Here is a 19130-nt window from a genome sequence, read left to right as displayed (position 1 = left end):
CTATGACCAGTTCGGAAACCAGGCTGCATAGTGGAGAAGGTACGGTGGAATTCGAAATTGTCTGTGATCTGTTTGTTAACTTGGCTTTTGAAGATTTCAGAAAGGCAGGGCATGATGGATATAGGTCTATAACAGTTTTAGTCTAGAGTGTCTCCCCCATTTAAGAGGGGGATGACCGCGACAGCTTTCCAATCTTTGGGGATCTCAGACGATACGAAAGAGAGGTTCAACAGGCTAGTAATAGGGGCTGCAAAAATTTTGGCGGAAAATTTTAGGAAGAGAGGGTCCAGATTGTCTTGCCGAGCTGATTTGTAGGGATCCAGATTTTGCAGCTTTTTCAGAACATCAGCTCTTGGGATTTGGGTGAAGGAGAAACGTGAGGGAATGGGGGGGCTTTGGCAAGTTGCTGCAGGGGGTGCTGAGCTGTTGGCCGGGGTATCTTATTTCAGATGGCGAGGAAAGCACTGTTAAGGGCAACCAGGCATCCTCTACTGACGGGATGAGGTCAATATCCTTCCAGGATACCCGGGTCAGGTCGATTAGAAAGGTCTGCTCGCTGAAGTGTTTTAGGGAGCGTTTGACAGTGATGAGGGGTGGTCGTTTGACGCGGACCCAGTACGCACACAGGCAATGAGGCAATGATCGCTGAGATCCTGGTTGAAGACAGCAGAGGTGTATTTAGAGGGCAAGTTGGTCAGGAAGATATCTAAGAGGGTGCCCATGATTATGGATTTAGGGTTGTATCTGGTAAGATTTTTGGTGGCCTTCCTAAGCCAGGATTCAGACACGGCTAGGACATCCGGGTTGGCGGAGTGTGCTAAAGCAGTGAATAAAACAAACTTAGGGAGGAGGCTTCTTAACATGCATGAAACCAAGGCTTTTACGGTTACAGAAGTCAACAAATGAGAGCGCCTGGGGAATGGGAGTGGAGCTAGGGGCTGTAGGGTTAACCTCTACATCGCCAGAGTAACAGAGGAGGAGTAGGATAAGGGTACAGCTAAAGGATATAAGAACTGGTCGTCTAGTGTGTTCGGAACAGAGAGTAAAAGGAGCAGACTTCTGGGCGCGGAAGAATAGATTCAAGGCATAATGTACAGACAAAGGTATGGTAGGATGTACAGACAAGGGTATGGTAGGATGTGAGAACAGTGGAGTTAAACCTAGGTAACCTGAGTGACGATGAGAGAGGTTTTGTCTCTAGAGGCACCAGTTAAGCCAGGTGAGGTCACCGCATGTGTGGGGGGGTAGAAAAAAAGGGCTATCTAAGGCATATTGGGCAGAGCCAGAGGCTCTACAGTGAAATAAGACAATAATCACTAACCAAAACAGCAATAGACAATGCATATTGAAATTAGGGAGAGGCATGTGTAGCATAGTGATCATAGGGTCCAGTGAGTAGCACTAGATGAGTCAGGGAGCCAATTTAGTAGTCTCTACTACGTAAGGCGAGCTGGAGACACGGCGATTCAGACAGCTAGGGTCCAGGGATAGCAGACGAAATGGCATTAAACACATGGAAACCATGTTGCTTTGTTTAGTGCATTTGACACCATTCCACTGATTCCGCTCCAGCCATTACCACAAGCCCGTACTCCCCAGGGGTCACCAACCACACCTGTGATTTGGACCCTTTCTTTGCATCTCACATCCTGTCTCCTTTGAGTAGTAGGGCGTGGGTAAAATCACTAGGGAAGCCAATCCCGAAATAAAAGCCATATTACAACCTGTGTGTTGTGATAATTGTGTTGTTTGCTCTATAACCTGTTAGTTAATATGCCTTGCCACCCTGATATATACTGTAGGCCTAAAGGCCAAGACAATAAGAAGACACTGTTTAGTTCATATGCCTTGCCACCCTAATATATACTGTAGGCCTGAAGGCCAAGACAATAAGAGGACAATAAGAGGACACTGTTTAGTTCATATGCCTTGCCACCCTGATATATACTGTAGGCCTGAAGGCCAAGACAATAAGAAGACACTGTTTAGTTCATATGCCTTGCCACCCTGATATATACTGTAGGCCTGAAGGCCAAGACAATAAGAAGACACAGTGGCAGAATAAATTCAACCACACCTTTGTTTCATGACAAAACCGGAGAGAAACCTCTGTCCGGTGAAGTCCACAAAACATATTTACCTACAGCATGGTCAAGCAAGGTCATTTTCCCGACATTTTCGGACTACTAAACAGCTATTGATTTAGATCCACGGAGAGTTACCGCAAGTCGCAAAGAAAACGGGCGCTGCCTCCACTATTTCAGCACCATTTCAACTTCAACATTTCAGCATCATCTCACCTATGCTTAGTGACAGTGACAACTAATAGATACCAATAATGATTGGCTGTCCATGGTTCTGATATTTGTGTGCGTGCATTCCAGTAGAAAGACATGTTGACTCACCCTTCTTGTAGAGAAATGCCGATGACATCCTCCTCTCTTTCTTGTTGCCTAAACAGTCATACGCTTTATTTTTTGTTGTCCTAAGCTACTTGGCTAAAATATTTGCTCGCTAGCCTAACTTCCTTTCATGGTATGCCAAACCAGCTAGTTAACATTAGCATACTACATCTAGCTACATGTTGAACTTCCATCCTCTCAGGCCAGGGGCACAATGTATGAATTTATGGTTAGATCAAAATCGCCGTTATAATCATTGGCCAGTATGGAGAATTAGGTAATACCACAAGTTCAGATCCCTATCTCCATCCATGGCTAATTTAGGAAAGGGATGGTTTTAGCTAGCTAGCTAGCCAACGGATGAAGACAACACAAAAAGATGCAACAATGCAAGTTTTTTTTCTGACGTTTGGTTTGTGATGTGATTGGTCTGAAGCCAAATCCAAACTGGCTTCCATTTTTTTGTTGTTGCACTAGGACCACTCATAGCTGAGCTCACTTAATTAGGTTCAACGCAGATCGGCTATTATACAAAAATAAAAATATCATTATACAAAAATAAAAATATGAAAGGAGGCGAAATACTTGCTAGCTTCCCTTGCATTCAATGCTACAGGCGTCAACAATGTCATGCTCTTTCTGATCAGACAGCTTCAGATAGATACGCTACACATACTGAGACAGAGGGGCGCTGTTTCGTTCGCTCGGATGCTTTCGCCGGTGAGATACATTCAGCCTCTTGCAAATTGAAGGAAATGTATGAAACACAGAGAGTCAATTTTGTAAATTTTATATTATAGATCAACTTTATAGATTATATTATAGATTGACTTTATAGATTATATTATGCATTATATTATAGATCGACTTTAGAAATTATATTATAGATCGACTTTATAGATTATAATATAGATTATATTATAGATCGACTTCATAGATTATATTATAGATTATATTCTAGATTGACCTTATACATTATATTATAGATCGACTTTATAGATTATAATATAGATTATATTATAGATCGACTTTATAGATTATAATATAGATTATATTATAGATCGACTTCATAGATTATATTATACATTATATTATAGATCGACTTCATAGATTATATTATACATTATATTATAGATCGACTTTATAGATTATATTATAGATCGACTTTATAGATTATATTATAGATTATATTCTAGATTGACTTCATAGATTATATTATACATTATATTATAGATCGACTTTATAGATTATATTATAGATTATATTCTAGATTGACTTTATACATTATATTATAGATCGACTTTATAGATTATAATATAGATTATATTCTAGATTATATTCTAGATTGATCTCATACATTATATTATAGATTATATTCTAGATTGACTTCATAGATTATATTATACATTATATTATAGATCGACTTTATAGATTATATTATACATTATATTATAGATCGACTTCATACAATCTGGAAAATGTTTGTTTATGTATGTACAGTTGCGTGCAAATATATTGTCACAATTGTCCCTTTTTTTTATACATTCCTATTTCTTGAATAAAATATATTTTTAAAACATATTTGGCCGCAACTGTAGTTACATAAATATTTTCCAGATTGTGTGCAGTGAGAGTATTCTGTGGAAGTCGATCTATAATATAATCTATGATATAATCTATAAAGTCGATCTATAATATAATTGTAATAATATAATTATTATATGTTATAATAATATAAACCTTTATTTTCTATGGTGGAGTAGGTCAGGGCGTTACTGGGGGGAGTGTTCTAGTTGATTATTTCTTTATGTAGTCTAGTTTTTGTATTTCTACGTTGGCCTGGTATGGTTCCCAATCAGAGGCAGCTGTCTATTGTTGTCTCTGATTGGGGATCATATTTAGGCAGCCTTTCCCCACCTGTTGTTTGTGGGATTTTGTTTTTGTATTGTTGCTTTTGAACCCTACACGGCTGTACTTTAATTTGTTTGTTACTCTTCATTGTTTTGTTGCTGGTTCACATTTAAATAAATTACGATGATCCCAAAGCACGCTGCGCCTTGGTCCACTCCTTATAACGATCGTTACAGAAGTCTATAATATAATCTATGAAGTCAATCTATAACATACTGTATAATAAAATCTATATTATAATCTTTAAAGTCCATCTATAATAGGATGTATAATATATAATGTATAGTATAATGTAAAATAACATCTATATTATAATCTATAAAGTCCATCTATAATATGATGTATAATGTATAATGTATAGAATAATGTATAGTATAATGTATAGTATAATGTATAGTATAATGTATAATATATCATGTATAGTATAATGTATAGTATAATGCATAGTATAATGTATAATATATCATGTATAGTATAATGTATAGTATAATGTATAGTATAATGTATAATATATCATGTATAGTATAATGTATAGTATAATGTATAGTATAATGTATAGTATAATGTATAATATATCATGTATAGTATAATGTATAATATATCATGTATAGTATAATGCATAGTATAATGTATAATATATCATGTATAGTATAATGTATAGTATAATGTATAATATATCATGTATAGTATAATGTATAGTATAATGTATAATATATCATGTATAGTATAATGTATAATATATCATGTATAGTATAATGTATAATATATCATGTACAGTATAATGTATAATATATCATGTATAGTATAATGTATAGTATAATGTATAATATATCATGTATAGTATAATGTATAATATATCATGTATAGTATAATGTATAATATATCATGTATAGTATAATGTATAATATATCATGTATAGTATAATGTATAATATATCATGTATAGTATAATGTATAATATATCATGTATAGTATAATGTATAATATATCATGTATAGTATAATGTATAGTATAATGTATACTATAATGTATAATATATAATGTATAGTATAATGTATAATATATCATGTATAGTATAATGTATAGTATAATGTATAATATATAATGTATAGTATAATGTATAATATATCATGTATAGTATAATGTATAATATATCATGTATAGTATAATGTATAATATATCATGTATAGTATAATGTATAGTATAATGTATACTATAATGTATAATATATAATGTATAGTATAATGTATAGTATAATGTATAATATATCATGTATAGTATAATGTATAATATATCATGTATAGTATAATGTATAATATATCATGTATAGTATAATGTATAGTATAATGTATAATATATAATGTATAGTATAATGTATAGTATAATGTATAATATATCATGTATAGTATAATGCATAGTATAATGTATAATATATCATGTATAGTATAATGTATAATATATCATGTATAGTATAATGTATAGTATAATGTATAGTATAATGTATAATATATCATGTATAGTATAATGTATAGTATATAATGTATAGTATAATGTATAGTATAATGTATAGTATAATGTATAATATATAATGTATAGTATAATGTATAATATATCATGTATAATATATAATGTATAGTATAATGTATAATATATCATGTATAGTATAATGTATAATATAATGTATAGTATAATGTATAATATATCATGTATAGTATAATGTATAATATATCATGTATAGTATAATGTATAATATATAATGTATAGTATAATGTATAATATATAATGTATAGTATAATGTATAGTATAATGTATAGTATAATGTATAATATATCATGTATAGTATAATGTATAATACATCATGTATAGTATAATGTATAGTATAATGTATAATATATAATGTATAGTATAATGTATAATATATCATGTATAGTATAATGTATAATATATCATGTATAGTATAATGTATAGTATAATGTATAATATATAATGTATAGTATAATGTATAATATATCATGTATAGTATAATGTATAATATATCATGTATAGTATAATGTATAATATAATGTATAGTATAATGTATAATATATCATGTATAGTATAATGTATAATATATCATGTATAGTATAATGTATAATATATAATGTATAGTATAATGTATAATATATAATGTATAGTATAATGTATAGTATAATGTATAGTATAATGTATAATATATCATGTATAGTATAATGTATAATGTATCATGTATAGTATAATGTATAGTATAATGTATAATATATAATGTATAGTATAATGTATAATATATCATGTATAGTATAATGTATAATATATCATGTATAGTATAATGTATAATATATCATGTATAGTATAATGTATAATATATCATGTATAGTATAATGTATAATATATCATGTATAGTATAATGTATAATATATCATGTATAGTATAATGTATAATATATCATGTATAGTATAATGTATAGTATAATGTATAGTATAATGTATAATATATCATGTATAGTATAATGTATAATATATCATGTATAGTATAATGTATAGTATAATGTATAATATATCATGTATAGTATAATGTATAATATATCATGTATAGTATAATGTATAATATATCATGTATAGTATAATGTATAATATATCATGTATAGTATAATGTATAATATATCATGTATAGTATAATGTATAGTATAATGTATAATATATCATGTATAGTATAATGTATAGTATAATGTATAATATATAATGTATAGTATAATGTATAATATATCATGTATAGTATAATGTATAATATATCATGTATAGTATAATGTATAGTATAATGTATAATATATCATGTATAGTATAATGTATAATATATAATGTATAGTATAATGTATAATATATCATGTATAGTATAATGTATAATATATAATGTATAGTATAATGTATAGTATAATGTATAATATATCATGTATAGTATAATGTATAATATATCATGTATAGTATAATGTATAGTATAATGTATAATATATCATGTATAGTATAATGTATAATATATCATGTATAGTATAATGTATAATATATCATGTATAGTATAATGTAAAATAACATCTATATTATAATCTATAAAGTCCATCTATAATATGATGTATAATATATAATGTATAGTATAATGTATAGTATAATGTATAATATATCATGTATAGTATAATGTATAATATATCATGTATAGTATAATGTATAATATATCATGTATAGTATAATGTATAATATATCATGTATAGTATAATGTATAATATATCATGTATAGTATAATGTATAGTATAATGTATAATATATCATGTATAGTATAATGTATAGTATAATGTATAATATATAATGTATAGTATAATGTATAATATATCATGTATAGTATAATGTATAATATATCATGTATAGTATAATGTATAATATATCATGTATAGTATAATGTATAGTATAATGTATAATATATAATGTATAGTATAATGTATAGTATAATGTATAATATATAATGTATAGTATAATGTATAGTATAATGTATAGTATAATGTCAAATAAAATCTATAAATGGATAACAAAGGACATGCAGCACCACACTCTTAGAAAAAAAACAGCTCCAAAATAGTTATTCAGCTGTCCTCATAGGAGAACCCTTTTTGGTTCCAGGGAGAACCCTTTTTGGTTCCAGAGAGAACCCTTTTTGGTTCTGTGGAAAGAGTCCTACATGGAACCAAAAAGGGTTCTCCCTGGGACTAACAAGGGTTATTCAAAGGGTTTTCCTATGGGGACAGCCGAAGAACCCCTTTTTTTTCTGTGTAGGAGAACAAGGACCATAATGGGAGCTTCCCAAACGGCAGGTCCTATGGGCCTCATCAACAGTAGTGCACTATTTAGGGAATGGGGTGCCATTTGGGATGTAACATCATCTCTTTAGCATTACACAATACATCTGACTCATACTTAGATGCCTCACAGTGAGCAGAGAGTAGGTGTGTCAGGGATGTTACATCCAGCATCATGACGTGCTTTTACTTTAGTTGATTTCCAATGTACTCTGAGTTTCAAAGAGCAATTAATTACAATGGAATTACCTGTAATGCACATTGTAAATGTAATCCAGTGTGATGCTTTAATCAAGAGAAGAAGGTCTAATAAATGACAGTGTGTTTTTGTTCACTATAGCCCCATTACGGAGAATATGTGAGACACGAATCAAGAGACTGCAGATGACGTGGCATTTCTGCTATCAATGTTCAAATTGGCTACAAGCACTAATATGCGCGCATAGGGCAGGCTCGTTCACGCTTGCGAGCGCCAGCCCCCGCGCACGTAACACACACACACACGGTGAAGGGGGAGTGTCGTTATTGGTCCAGTGGTTCTACTGGCTCTGGTGGAAGGCTACTCGCTCTGAAAGGAGGGATGCGAGTAGGAGAGGAGGTCAGGCGGAAAAAGAGGAACCCGGTGGATGTCCGTGGATAGTAAGTAAATGAATGCAAGCGAAAGACTATTGTTATTGCTTTTTATATCAGGTGAACACACGAAAAGGGTAACCTTTCTTACAGCTGAATATTAGCCATTCACGTTCATATATATATTTTTTTCTTCCGTCGCATCTGTCTAATTTTCTATTGAAACGTCATTGATTTATTGTGATGTTATTATGGCCCACAACGACATAGATGTGGTGCTCTGTGTTGTCGTACTGTTATTACAGGCGTGTGCCAATACATCGCTAATGCATACAGTATTTCGATACATTGGTAAAAACAATATATATATATATATATATATATATATATATGACATTTCAGTTGGTTATGATGTCAGTGTGATTTCAAAATCCCAAACAGTAATTTTCATTTTGCACAAAAAAACGTTAAAAAAAAAAACACGCCAAATATTAGACACGGAAACAATCAATTAAGATGACAGTCACCCTACTTGCTGTGTCAGATAGGCTTGAGGCATTTCATTTAAATCATAAAACAGCAGCTAATAACACAACAAGATGTAACTTTCTTATGCACAACAAATGACATGCACAGTTGACATGCTTTCTCCATCCTTTCCCTAGGCAAAACCCCTCAGGCTCCCTTCCCTGACAGACTGATATGTCATTGGACCAATGGGGTGTTGATGATGCAGGCGCAGAGGTTGGCCAGGTGAGATGTAAGACCCGCCCACTGCGTGTCCTACTTCACCTGCAGAGGAACAGGAATCTGTAGAAAAAAAGCCCCCAGCAATTCTGCTGAAACAAATGAACTGAAGTGATTTTTAAGAAAATGGCGGAAAATCGAACAAATGGATACTGGTAGTGAAATGCCACTACAAACCACCTCAGCCTTCCCCTTGAGAGAGGATTGCATCTCCTGCTGATTTCTGGACATCTGGCGGATTTTCTTTTCTTAGATCTCGTGCATTTGGTACATTGCAATCAACCCCAGGCATCCTGCTGGCCCACCAACCCATTAGACCAAGAGGACATCTTGATCTCCTGTTGACTCACCAACCCATTAGACCAAGTAGACATCCCGATCTCCTGTTGACTCACCAACCCATTAGAACAAAGGTCAGAGGTCAACATCAGAGTTAACATAGGGTTACAACATCCGGGCTTACGAGTCCCGGCAAGGGCTATCTCTTCAAGAGAGTGGGATTCCAAATCACCTCTGAAACACAGAATCCACAGCTCTGATCCCTCCCTTCTCTGCGCCCGCTGAGAGGAGGTACCTGTCTGTCTCTTCATTTTCCTGTCTCTGTCTGAGAGGAGGTACCTGTCTGTCTTTTCATTTTCCTGTATCTGTCTGAGAGGAGGTACCTGTCTGTCTCTTCATTTTCCTGTCTCTGTCTGAGAGGAGGTACCTGTCTGTCTCTTCATTTTCCTGTCTCTGTCTGAGAGGAGGTACCTGTCTGTCTCTTCATTTTCCTGTCTCTGTCTGAGAGGAGGTACCTGTCTGTCTCTTCATTTTCCTGTCTCTGTCTGAGAGGAGGTACCTGTCTGTCTCTTCATTTTCCTGTATCTGTCTGAGAGGAGGTACCTGTCTGTCTTTTCATTTTCCTGTATCTGTCTGAGAGGAGGTACCTGTCTGTCTCTTCATTTTCCTGTCTCTGTCTGAGAGGAGGTACCTGTCTGTCTCTTCATTTTCCTGTCTCTGTCTGAGAGGAGGTACCTGTCTGTCTCTTCATTTTCCTGTATCTGTCTGAGAGGAGGTACCTGTCTGTCTCTTCATTTTCCTGTCTCTGTCTGAGAGGAGGTACCTGTCTGTCTCTTCATTTTCCTGTCTCTGTCTGAGAGGAGGTACCTGTCTGTCTCTTCATTTTCCTGTATCTGTCTGAGAGGAGGTACCTGTCTGTCTCTTCATTTTCCTGTCTCTGTCTGAGAGGAGGTACCTGTCTGTCTCTTCATTTTCCTGTATCTGTCTGAGAGGAGGTACCTGTCTGTCTCTTCATTTTCCTGTCTCTGTCTGAGAGGAGGTACCTGTCTGTCTCTTCATTTTCCTGTCTCTGTCTGAGAGGAGGTACCTGTCTGTCTCTTCATTTTCCTGTCTCTGTCTGAGAGGAGGTACCTGTCTGTCTCTTCATTTTCCTGTCTCTGTCTGAGAGGAGGTACCTGTCTGTCTCTTCATTTTCCTGTCTCTGTCTGAGAGGAGGTACCTGTCTGTCTCTTCATTTTCCTGTCTCTGTCTGAGAGGAGGTACCTGTCTGTCTCTTCATTTTCCTGTATCTGTCTGAGAGGAGGTACCTGTCTGTCTCTTCATTTTCCTGTCTCTGTCTGAGAGGAGGTACCTGTCTGTCTCTTCATTTTCCTGTCTCTGTCTGAGAGGAGGTACCTGTCTGTCTCTTCATTTTCCTGTCTCTGTCTGAGAGGACCCAAGAGCCAGAGTCCCGCCGTTTGGGTTTCTCCCTCCTCTTTCTCTGTCTGAGGAGAACCTGGTCTGTCCCTCTCTCCCTGCTAAGTAGGTGGAACTATAGGAGGCACCATGGGGTGTGGTGGCAGCAGGACTGATGTTCTGGAGCCCAGGTACCTGGAGAGCTGGACCAAGGAAACAGAATCTACCTGGCTGACCAGTACAGACACAGACATCCCACTCTCCTCCATACAGAGTATGGATATCCCTTCTGAGAACTCATCTGAAAGCTTTGTCTCTGAGAAAACCATCACACCTGGTAAGAGAACCTACCTGGTTCGGCTTTAGGCTGCACCTGAAACGCCATTTTATTTGCTATATAGACCTCTGGTCCAAAGTATTGCACTATGTACAGTAGGGCACATGTGTCAAACTCATTCCACAGAGGGCCGAGTGTCTGCAGGTTTTCACTCCTCACTTAAGGTCACTGATTAGTAAGGAACTCTCCTCACCTGGTTGTCTAGGTCACTGATTATTAAGGAACTCCCCTCACCTGGTTGTCTAGGTCACTGATTATTAAGGAACTCCCCTCACCTGGTTGTCTAGGTCACTGGTTATTACGGAACTCTCCTCACCTGGTTGTCTAGGTCACTGATTATTAAGGAACTCCCCTCACCTGGTTGTCTAGGTCACTGATTATTAAGTTAATCCCCTCACCTGGTTGTCTAGGTCACCGATTATTACGGAACTCCCCTCACCTGGTTGTCTAGGTCACTGATTATTACGTTAATCCCTACACCTGGTTGTCTAGGTCACTGATTATTCAGGAAATCCCCTCACCTGGTTGTCTAGGTCACTGATTATTAAGTTAATCCCCACACCTGGTTGTCTAGGTCACTGATTATTCAGGAAATTCCCTCACCTGGTTGTCTAGGTCACTGATTATTAAATTAATCCCCTCACCTGGTTGTCTAGGTCACTGATTATTAAGGAAATCCCCTCACCTGGTTGTCTAGGTCTTAATTGAAAGGGAAAATCCTAAATTCCGCAGACACTAGGCCTTCTGTGGAATGTGTTTGAAGCCAGCAAAGGTTGAAAACATTGCCAAAAGGCCTGTAGTTGCCATGGAAATAGTAAGTATTTTAGTGGTCACTAAGGGAGATCCATTATCATCCATTATCATGTTTAACAAGAAAACAATGTTTAGGCTGCATGACTCATTCACTTAGTGCAGATGTGACAAACCTATGCATCGAGCAGTGGTGTTTCAACCAGCTCTCACAGTCTCACATCAGAATTAGACGTTCATCCATGTTTCTCAAACGTCAAATTTAGAAGTTGTTCGAAAAGGTCAAATTCTTATTTACAATGGCGGCCAACTCCGGCCAAACCCAGACGACACTGGGCCAATTGTGCACCGCCCTACGGGACTCCCAAACATGGCCAGTTGTGATACAGCATGGATTTGAACCAGGGTGTCTGTAGTGATGCCTCTCGCATTGAGATGCAGTGCCTTAGACCGCTGTGCAACTTGGGAGCCCACTGCACAAGAGACTGGTCGATAAAGGGGGACATTAAAAGGTGTTTTCTTCTAGATGCAGATTTCTTTGAAGACGGCTTGCCTGCCCCAGCCCAGGCCTATCTACAGGTGTGCTCTGACATGTCTGAAGCAGGACTGAACAATGTAAAGCTGAGTGCCCACCCTGCAATACTGCCCTCCCACAACCAGGCGCTTCAACCGTCACCTGTTACAGTACAGAGAAGAAGCGTCCTACGCACTGAGGAAATAGTAAGTCAACTCTATCACTGAGGGAATAGTAAGTCAACTCTATCACTGAGGGAATAGTAAGTCAATTATATCACTGAGGGAATAGTAAGTCAATTATATCACTGAGGGAATAGTAAGTCAACTCTATCACTGAGGGAATAGTAAGTCAACTTTATCACTGAGGGAATAGTAAGTCAACTCTATCACTGAGGGAATAGTAAGTCAATTATATCACTGAGGGAATAGTAAGTCAATTATATCACTGAGGGAATAGTAAGTCAACTCTATCACTGAGGGAATAGTAAGTCAACTTTATCACTGAGGGAATAGTAAGTCAACTCTATCACTGAGGGATTAGTAAGTCAACTCTATCACTGAGGGAATAGTAAGTCAATTATATCACTGAGGGAATAGTAAGTCAATTATATCACTGAGGGAATAGTAAGTCAACTCTATCACTGAGGGAATAGTAAGTCAACTTTATCACTGAGGGAATAGTAAGTCAACTCTATCACTGAGGGATTAGTAAGTCAACTCTATCACTGAGGGAATAGTAAGTCAACTCTATCACTGAGGGAATAGTAAGTCAATTATATCACTGAGGAAATAGTAAGTCAACTCTATCACTGAGGGAATAGTAAGTCAACTTTATCACTGAGGGAATAGTAAGTCAACTCTATCACTGAGGGATTAGTAAGTCAACTCTATCACTGAGGGAATAGTAAGTCAACTCTATCACTGAGGGAATAGTAAGTCAATTATATCACTGAGGAAATAGTAAGTCAACTCTATCACTGAGGGAATAGTAAGTCAACTTTATCACTGAGGGAATAGTAAGTCAACTCTATCACTGAGGGATTAGTAAGTCAACTCTATCACTGAGGAAATAGTAAGTCAACTCTATCACTGAGGAAATAGTAAGTCAACTCTATCACTGGGGGAATAGTAAGTCAACTCTATCACTGAGGGAATAGTAAGTCAACTCTATCACTGAGGAAATAGTAAGTCAACTCTATCTCTGAGGGAATAGTAAGTCAACTCTATCACTGAGGGAATAGTAAGTCAACTCTATCACTGAGGGAATAGTAAGTCAACTCTATCACTGAGGGAATAGTAAGTCAATTATATCACTGAGGGAATAGTAAGTCAACTCTATCACTGGGGGAATAGTAAGTTAACTCTATCACTGAGGGAATAGTAAGTCAACTCTATCACTGAGGGAATAGTAAGTCAACTCTCACTGAGGGAATAGTAAGTCAACTCTCACTGAGGGAATAGTAAGTCAACTCTATCACTGAGGGAATAGTAAGTCAACTCTATCACTGAGGGAATAGTAAGCCAACTCTATCACTGAGGGAATAGTAAGTCAACTCTATCACTGAGGGAATAGTAAGTCAACTCTATCACTGAGGGAATAGTAAGCCAACTCTATCACTGAGGGAATAGTAAGTCAACTCTATCACTGAGGGAATAGTAAGTCAACTCTATCACTGAGGGAATAGTAAGTCAACTCTCACTGAGGGAATAGTAAGTCAACTCTATCACTGAGGGAATAGTAAGTCAACTCTATCACTGAGGGAATAGTAAGTCAAATCTATCACTGAGGGAATAGTAAGTCAACTCTATCACTGAGGGAATAGTAAGTCAACTCTATCACTGAGGGATAGTACAACTCTATCACTGAGGAAATAGTAAGTCAACTCTCACTGAGGGAATAGTAAGTCAACTCTATCACTGAGGGAATAGTAAGTCAACTCTCACTGAGGGAATAGTAAGTCAACTCTATCACTGAGGGATTAGTAAGTCAACTCTATCACTGAGGGAATTGTAAGTCAACTCTATCACTGAGGGATTAGTAAGTCAACTCTATCACTGAGGGATTAGTAAGTCAACTCTATCACTGAGGGAATAGTAAGTCAACTCTATCACTGAGGAAATAGTAAGTCAACTCTATCACTGGGGGAATAGTAAGTCAACTCTATCACTGAGGAAATAGTAAGTCAACTCTATCACTGGGGGAATAGTAAGTCAACTCTATCACTGAGGGATTAGTAAGTCAACTCTATCACTGAGGGAATAGTAAGTCAACTCTATCACTGAGGGATTAGTAAGTCAACTCTATCACTGAGGGAATAGTAAGTCAACTCTATCACTGAGGAAATAGTAAGTCAACTCTATCACTGAGGGAATAGTAAGTCAACTCTATCACTGAGGGAATAGTAAGTCAACTCTATCACTGAGGGAATAGTAAGTCAACTCTATCACTGGGGGAATAGTAAGTCAACTCTATCACTGGGGGAATAGTAAGTCAACTCTATCACTGAGGGAATAGTAAGTCAACTCTATCACTGGGGGAATAGTAAGTCAACTCTATCAATAAGGAAATAGTAAGTCAACTCTATCACTGAGGGATTAGTAAGTCAACTCTATCACTGAGGGAATAGTAAGTCAACTCTATCACTGAGGGATTAGTAAGTCAACTCTATCACTGGGGGAATAGTAAGTCAACTCTATCACTGAGGGAATAGTAAGTCAACTCTATCACTGGGGGAATAGTAAGTCAACTCTATCCCTGAGGGAATAGTAAGTCAACTCTATCACTGAGGGAATAGTAAGTCAACTCTATCACTGAGGAAATAGTAAGTCAACTCTATCACTGAGGGAATAGTAAGTCAACTCTATCACTGAGGGAATAGTAAGTCAATTATATCACTGAGGAAATAGTAAGTCAACTCTCACTGAGGAAATAGTAAGTCAACTCTATCACTGAGGGAATAGTAAGTCAACTCTATCACTGAGGAAATAGTAAGTCAACTCTCACTGAGGGAATAGTAAGTCAACTCTCACTGAGGGAATAGTAAGTCAACTCTATCACTGAGTGAATAGTAAGTCAACTCTATCACTGAGGGAATAGTAAGTCAACTCTATCACTGAGGAAATAGTAAGTCAACTCTATCACTGAGTGAATAGTAAGTCAACTCTATCACTAAGGAAATAGTAAGTCAACTCTATCACTGAGGAAATAGTAAGTCAACTCTATCACTGGGGGAATAGTAAGTCAACTTTATCACTGAGGAAACAGTAAGTTAATGGTTAAATTTTTAAAGTATTTTCCTCGATTCTCTCTCATCTCCTTCTCAAAATGGGAACCTGTAAGAGCATTGGAGGAGAAGGTCCTTGTTCAAAATACACTCTTCTCGTCCCTCCTTGAGGAGGTTGAGGATGAGATTCATTGAAAAAATACTTTTTAGATTTACCCACAATGTATTAAAGCATTCTTGTTTCGGTAACACTTCAAGTTTACCTACATAGTCGATTTATAACACATTCATAACCCGTACATACCACATTCATAACCCGTACATACCACATCCATAACCCGTACATACCACATCCATAACCCGTACATACCACATCCATAACCCGTACATACCACATCCATAACCCGTACATACCACATTCATAACCCGTACATACCACATCCATAACCCGTACATACCACATCCATAACCCGTACATAACACATTCATAACCCGTACATACCACATCCATAACCCGTACATACCACATCCATAACCCGTACATACCACATTCATAACCCGTACATACCACATTCATAACCCGTACATACCACATCCATAAGCAATATATTGTATATCTTTTTTCCAATACCACAAATTATTATGTTTGCTTATCTAAACTGTTTTTGTCCCTATAATGGTGACTAACCATTCTCTCTTTAGTAACAATTGAAGAGTACCAACATAACACAACACATTCATACGACACACAGTACCAGTCAAAAGTTTGGACACGCCTACTCATTCAAGGGCTTTTCTTTATTTTTACTATTTTCTACATTGTATAATAATAGTGAAGACATCAAAACTATGAAATAACACATATGGAACCATGTAGTAACCAAAAAAGTGTTAAAGTGCTGAGCACTTGTTGGCTGCTTTTCCTTTACTCTGCGGTCCAACTCATCCCAAACCATCTCATTTGGGTTGATGTCCGGTGATTGTGGAGATCAGGTAATCTGATGCATCATTCCAGCACTCTCCTTCTTGGTCAAATAGTCCTTACACAGCCTGGAGGTGTGTTGGGTCATTGTCCTGTTGAAAAACAAATGATAATCCCACTAAGCGCAAACCAGATGGGATGGCGTATTGCTGCAGAATGCTGTGGTAGCCATGTTAGTTAAGTGTGCCTTGAATTCTAAATAAATCACTGACAATGTCACCAGCAAATCACCCCACACCATCACACCTCCTCCTCCATGCTTCACGGTGGCAACCACACATGCAGTGATAATCCGGTCACCTACTCTGCATCTCACAAAGACATGGCATTTGGAACCAAAAATCGCACATTTGGACTCATCAGACCAAAGGACAGTTGATGTTGAGATGTGTCTGTTACTTGAACTATGTGAAGCATTTATTTCAGATGCAATCTGAGGTGCAGGTAACTCTAATGAACTTATCCTCTGCAGCAGAGGTAACTCTGGGTCTTCCTTTCCTGTGGCGGTCCTTATGAGAGCCATGTTCATCATAGCGCTTGATGGTTTTTGCGACTGCACTTGAAGAAACGTTCAAAGTTCTTGACATTTTCCGGATTCACTGACCATCATGTCTTAAAGTAATAATGGACTGTCGTTTCTCTTTGCTTATTTGAGCTGTTCTTGCCATAATATGGACTTGGTCTTTTACCAAATAGGGATATCTTCTGTATACCAACTCTACCTTGTCATAACACAGCTGATTGGCTCAAGCACATTAAGGGTGAAATAAATTCCACAAATTAATTTTTAACAAGGCACACCTGTTAATTGAAATGCATTCCAGGTGACTACCTCATGAAGCTGGTTGAGAGAATGCCAAGAGTGTGCAAAGCTGCCGTCAAGGCAAAGGGTGGCCACTTTGAAGAATATATTAAATATATATTGATTTGTTTAACACTTTTTTGGTTACTACATGATTCCATATGTGTTATTTAATAGTTTTGATGTCTTCACTACTATTGTACAATGTAGAAAATAGTAAAACATTAAGAAAATCCGTTGAAAGAGTTGGTTTCCAAACTATCGACTGGTAGTGTATATACCACATATATACCACATTTATAAAGAGTTACCCTTGTTTCCCCCCGCAGACTAAATGGCAAGACAACAGGATGTCCACGAAGCAGGTAACCATCACAGTGACACAGAGCATCAGACACGTGGACAAGAGTGGGAAAATTAAGGAGAAGTCCCTCACCACCTTCGAGGTCATGAAGCCCATGGAGGGCCTGAAGGACGTGGCTGAAGGACGTAGTAGGAACATTAGGGAATAACACTGTGATACACCGAGGTCTGAGGGGGTAACAGGGGACAAAGCTAATGGCAGAACGTGGTTTGGAAAGACAATGATAGAACGTGGTTTGGAAAATCAATGGCAGAACGTGGTTTGGAAAGACAATGGCAGAACGTGGTTTGGAAAGACAATGGCAGAACGTGGTATGGAAAGACAATGACAGAACGTGGTTTGGAAAATCAATGGCAGAACGTGGTTTGGAAAGACAATGACAAGAGTGTGGTTTGGAAAGACAATGGCAGAACGTGGTTTGGAAAGACAATGAACGCTGTGAGAAAGAATGTATTGCTGAATGGACTTTCCTTTGAGGGGGAGAGAAACAATGATACCAAAATGCGGTTTGAGGTTCATAAAAATGAAAAAAAAGATAACGATTTGATTATAGAGATAGAGGGTTTGAATCCGTGGCACAATTGGTCCGCTATCTCTACCTGGGACCAGACCTGATAAACGAGATACCTCTACGGGCCTGACACCAAATGCTGTCAGGATGAGAGAGTTTGTGACTTTGTCTAACGAAGATGAATGCTTTTTATAGGCTGGGCTTGGGACCAAGATGTAAAAAAAAAGAAAATAAAAAAAAGCATAAGTACAACTTTGACCTGGTAGGAACTGAACTGAACTGAACTGAACTGCACTGCACTGCACTGCACTGCACTGCACTGCACTGCACTGCACTGCACTGAACTGAACTGCACTGAACTGAACTGAACTGCACTGAACTGCACTGCACTGCACTGCACTGCACTGCACTGCACTGCACTGAACTGAACTGCACTGCACTGCACTGCACTGCACTGCACTGCACTGAACTGAACTGAACTGAAC

At 36.8% G+C, this 19130-nt stretch overlaps 1 protein-coding gene across 1 annotated transcript; it reads left to right on the top strand.

Annotated features, from left to right (window-relative positions):
* The first annotated feature begins 8685 nt into the window (after positions 1-8685).
* baalcb (BAALC binder of MAP3K1 and KLF4 b) lies at positions 8686-18871 on the top strand. Its single transcript, XM_036984586.1, has 5 exons — positions 8686-8807; positions 9404-10055; positions 11287-11496; positions 12773-12966; positions 18100-18871. The coding sequence occupies exons 3-5, from the start codon at positions 11310-11312 to the stop codon at positions 18280-18282; spliced, it is 564 nt and encodes a 187-aa protein (XP_036840481.1). The 5' UTR covers positions 8686-8807; positions 9404-10055; positions 11287-11309; the 3' UTR covers positions 18283-18871.
* Positions 18872-19130: the final 259 nt, after the last annotated feature.

Source organism: Oncorhynchus mykiss, chromosome 8 (assembly GCF_013265735.2).
Source record: "Oncorhynchus mykiss isolate Arlee chromosome 8, USDA_OmykA_1.1, whole genome shotgun sequence".
NCBI lineage: Eukaryota > Metazoa > Chordata > Actinopteri > Salmoniformes > Salmonidae > Oncorhynchus > Oncorhynchus mykiss.
This window is presented reverse-complemented; position numbering and strand designations above follow the sequence as displayed.

Coding starts and splice junctions, on each gene's coding strand:
- baalcb (XM_036984586.1), top strand. CDS start 11,310: ATGGGGTGTGGTGGCAGCAGGACTGATGTTCTGGAGCCCAGGTACCTG. Junction 11,497..12,772: donor TGAGAAAACCATCACACCTG/GTAAGAGAACCT, acceptor GTTTTCTTCTAG/ATGCAGATTTCTTTGAAGAC. Junction 12,967..18,099: donor TCCTACGCACTGAGGAAATA/GTAAGTCAACTC, acceptor TTCCCCCCGCAG/ACTAAATGGCAAGACAACAG.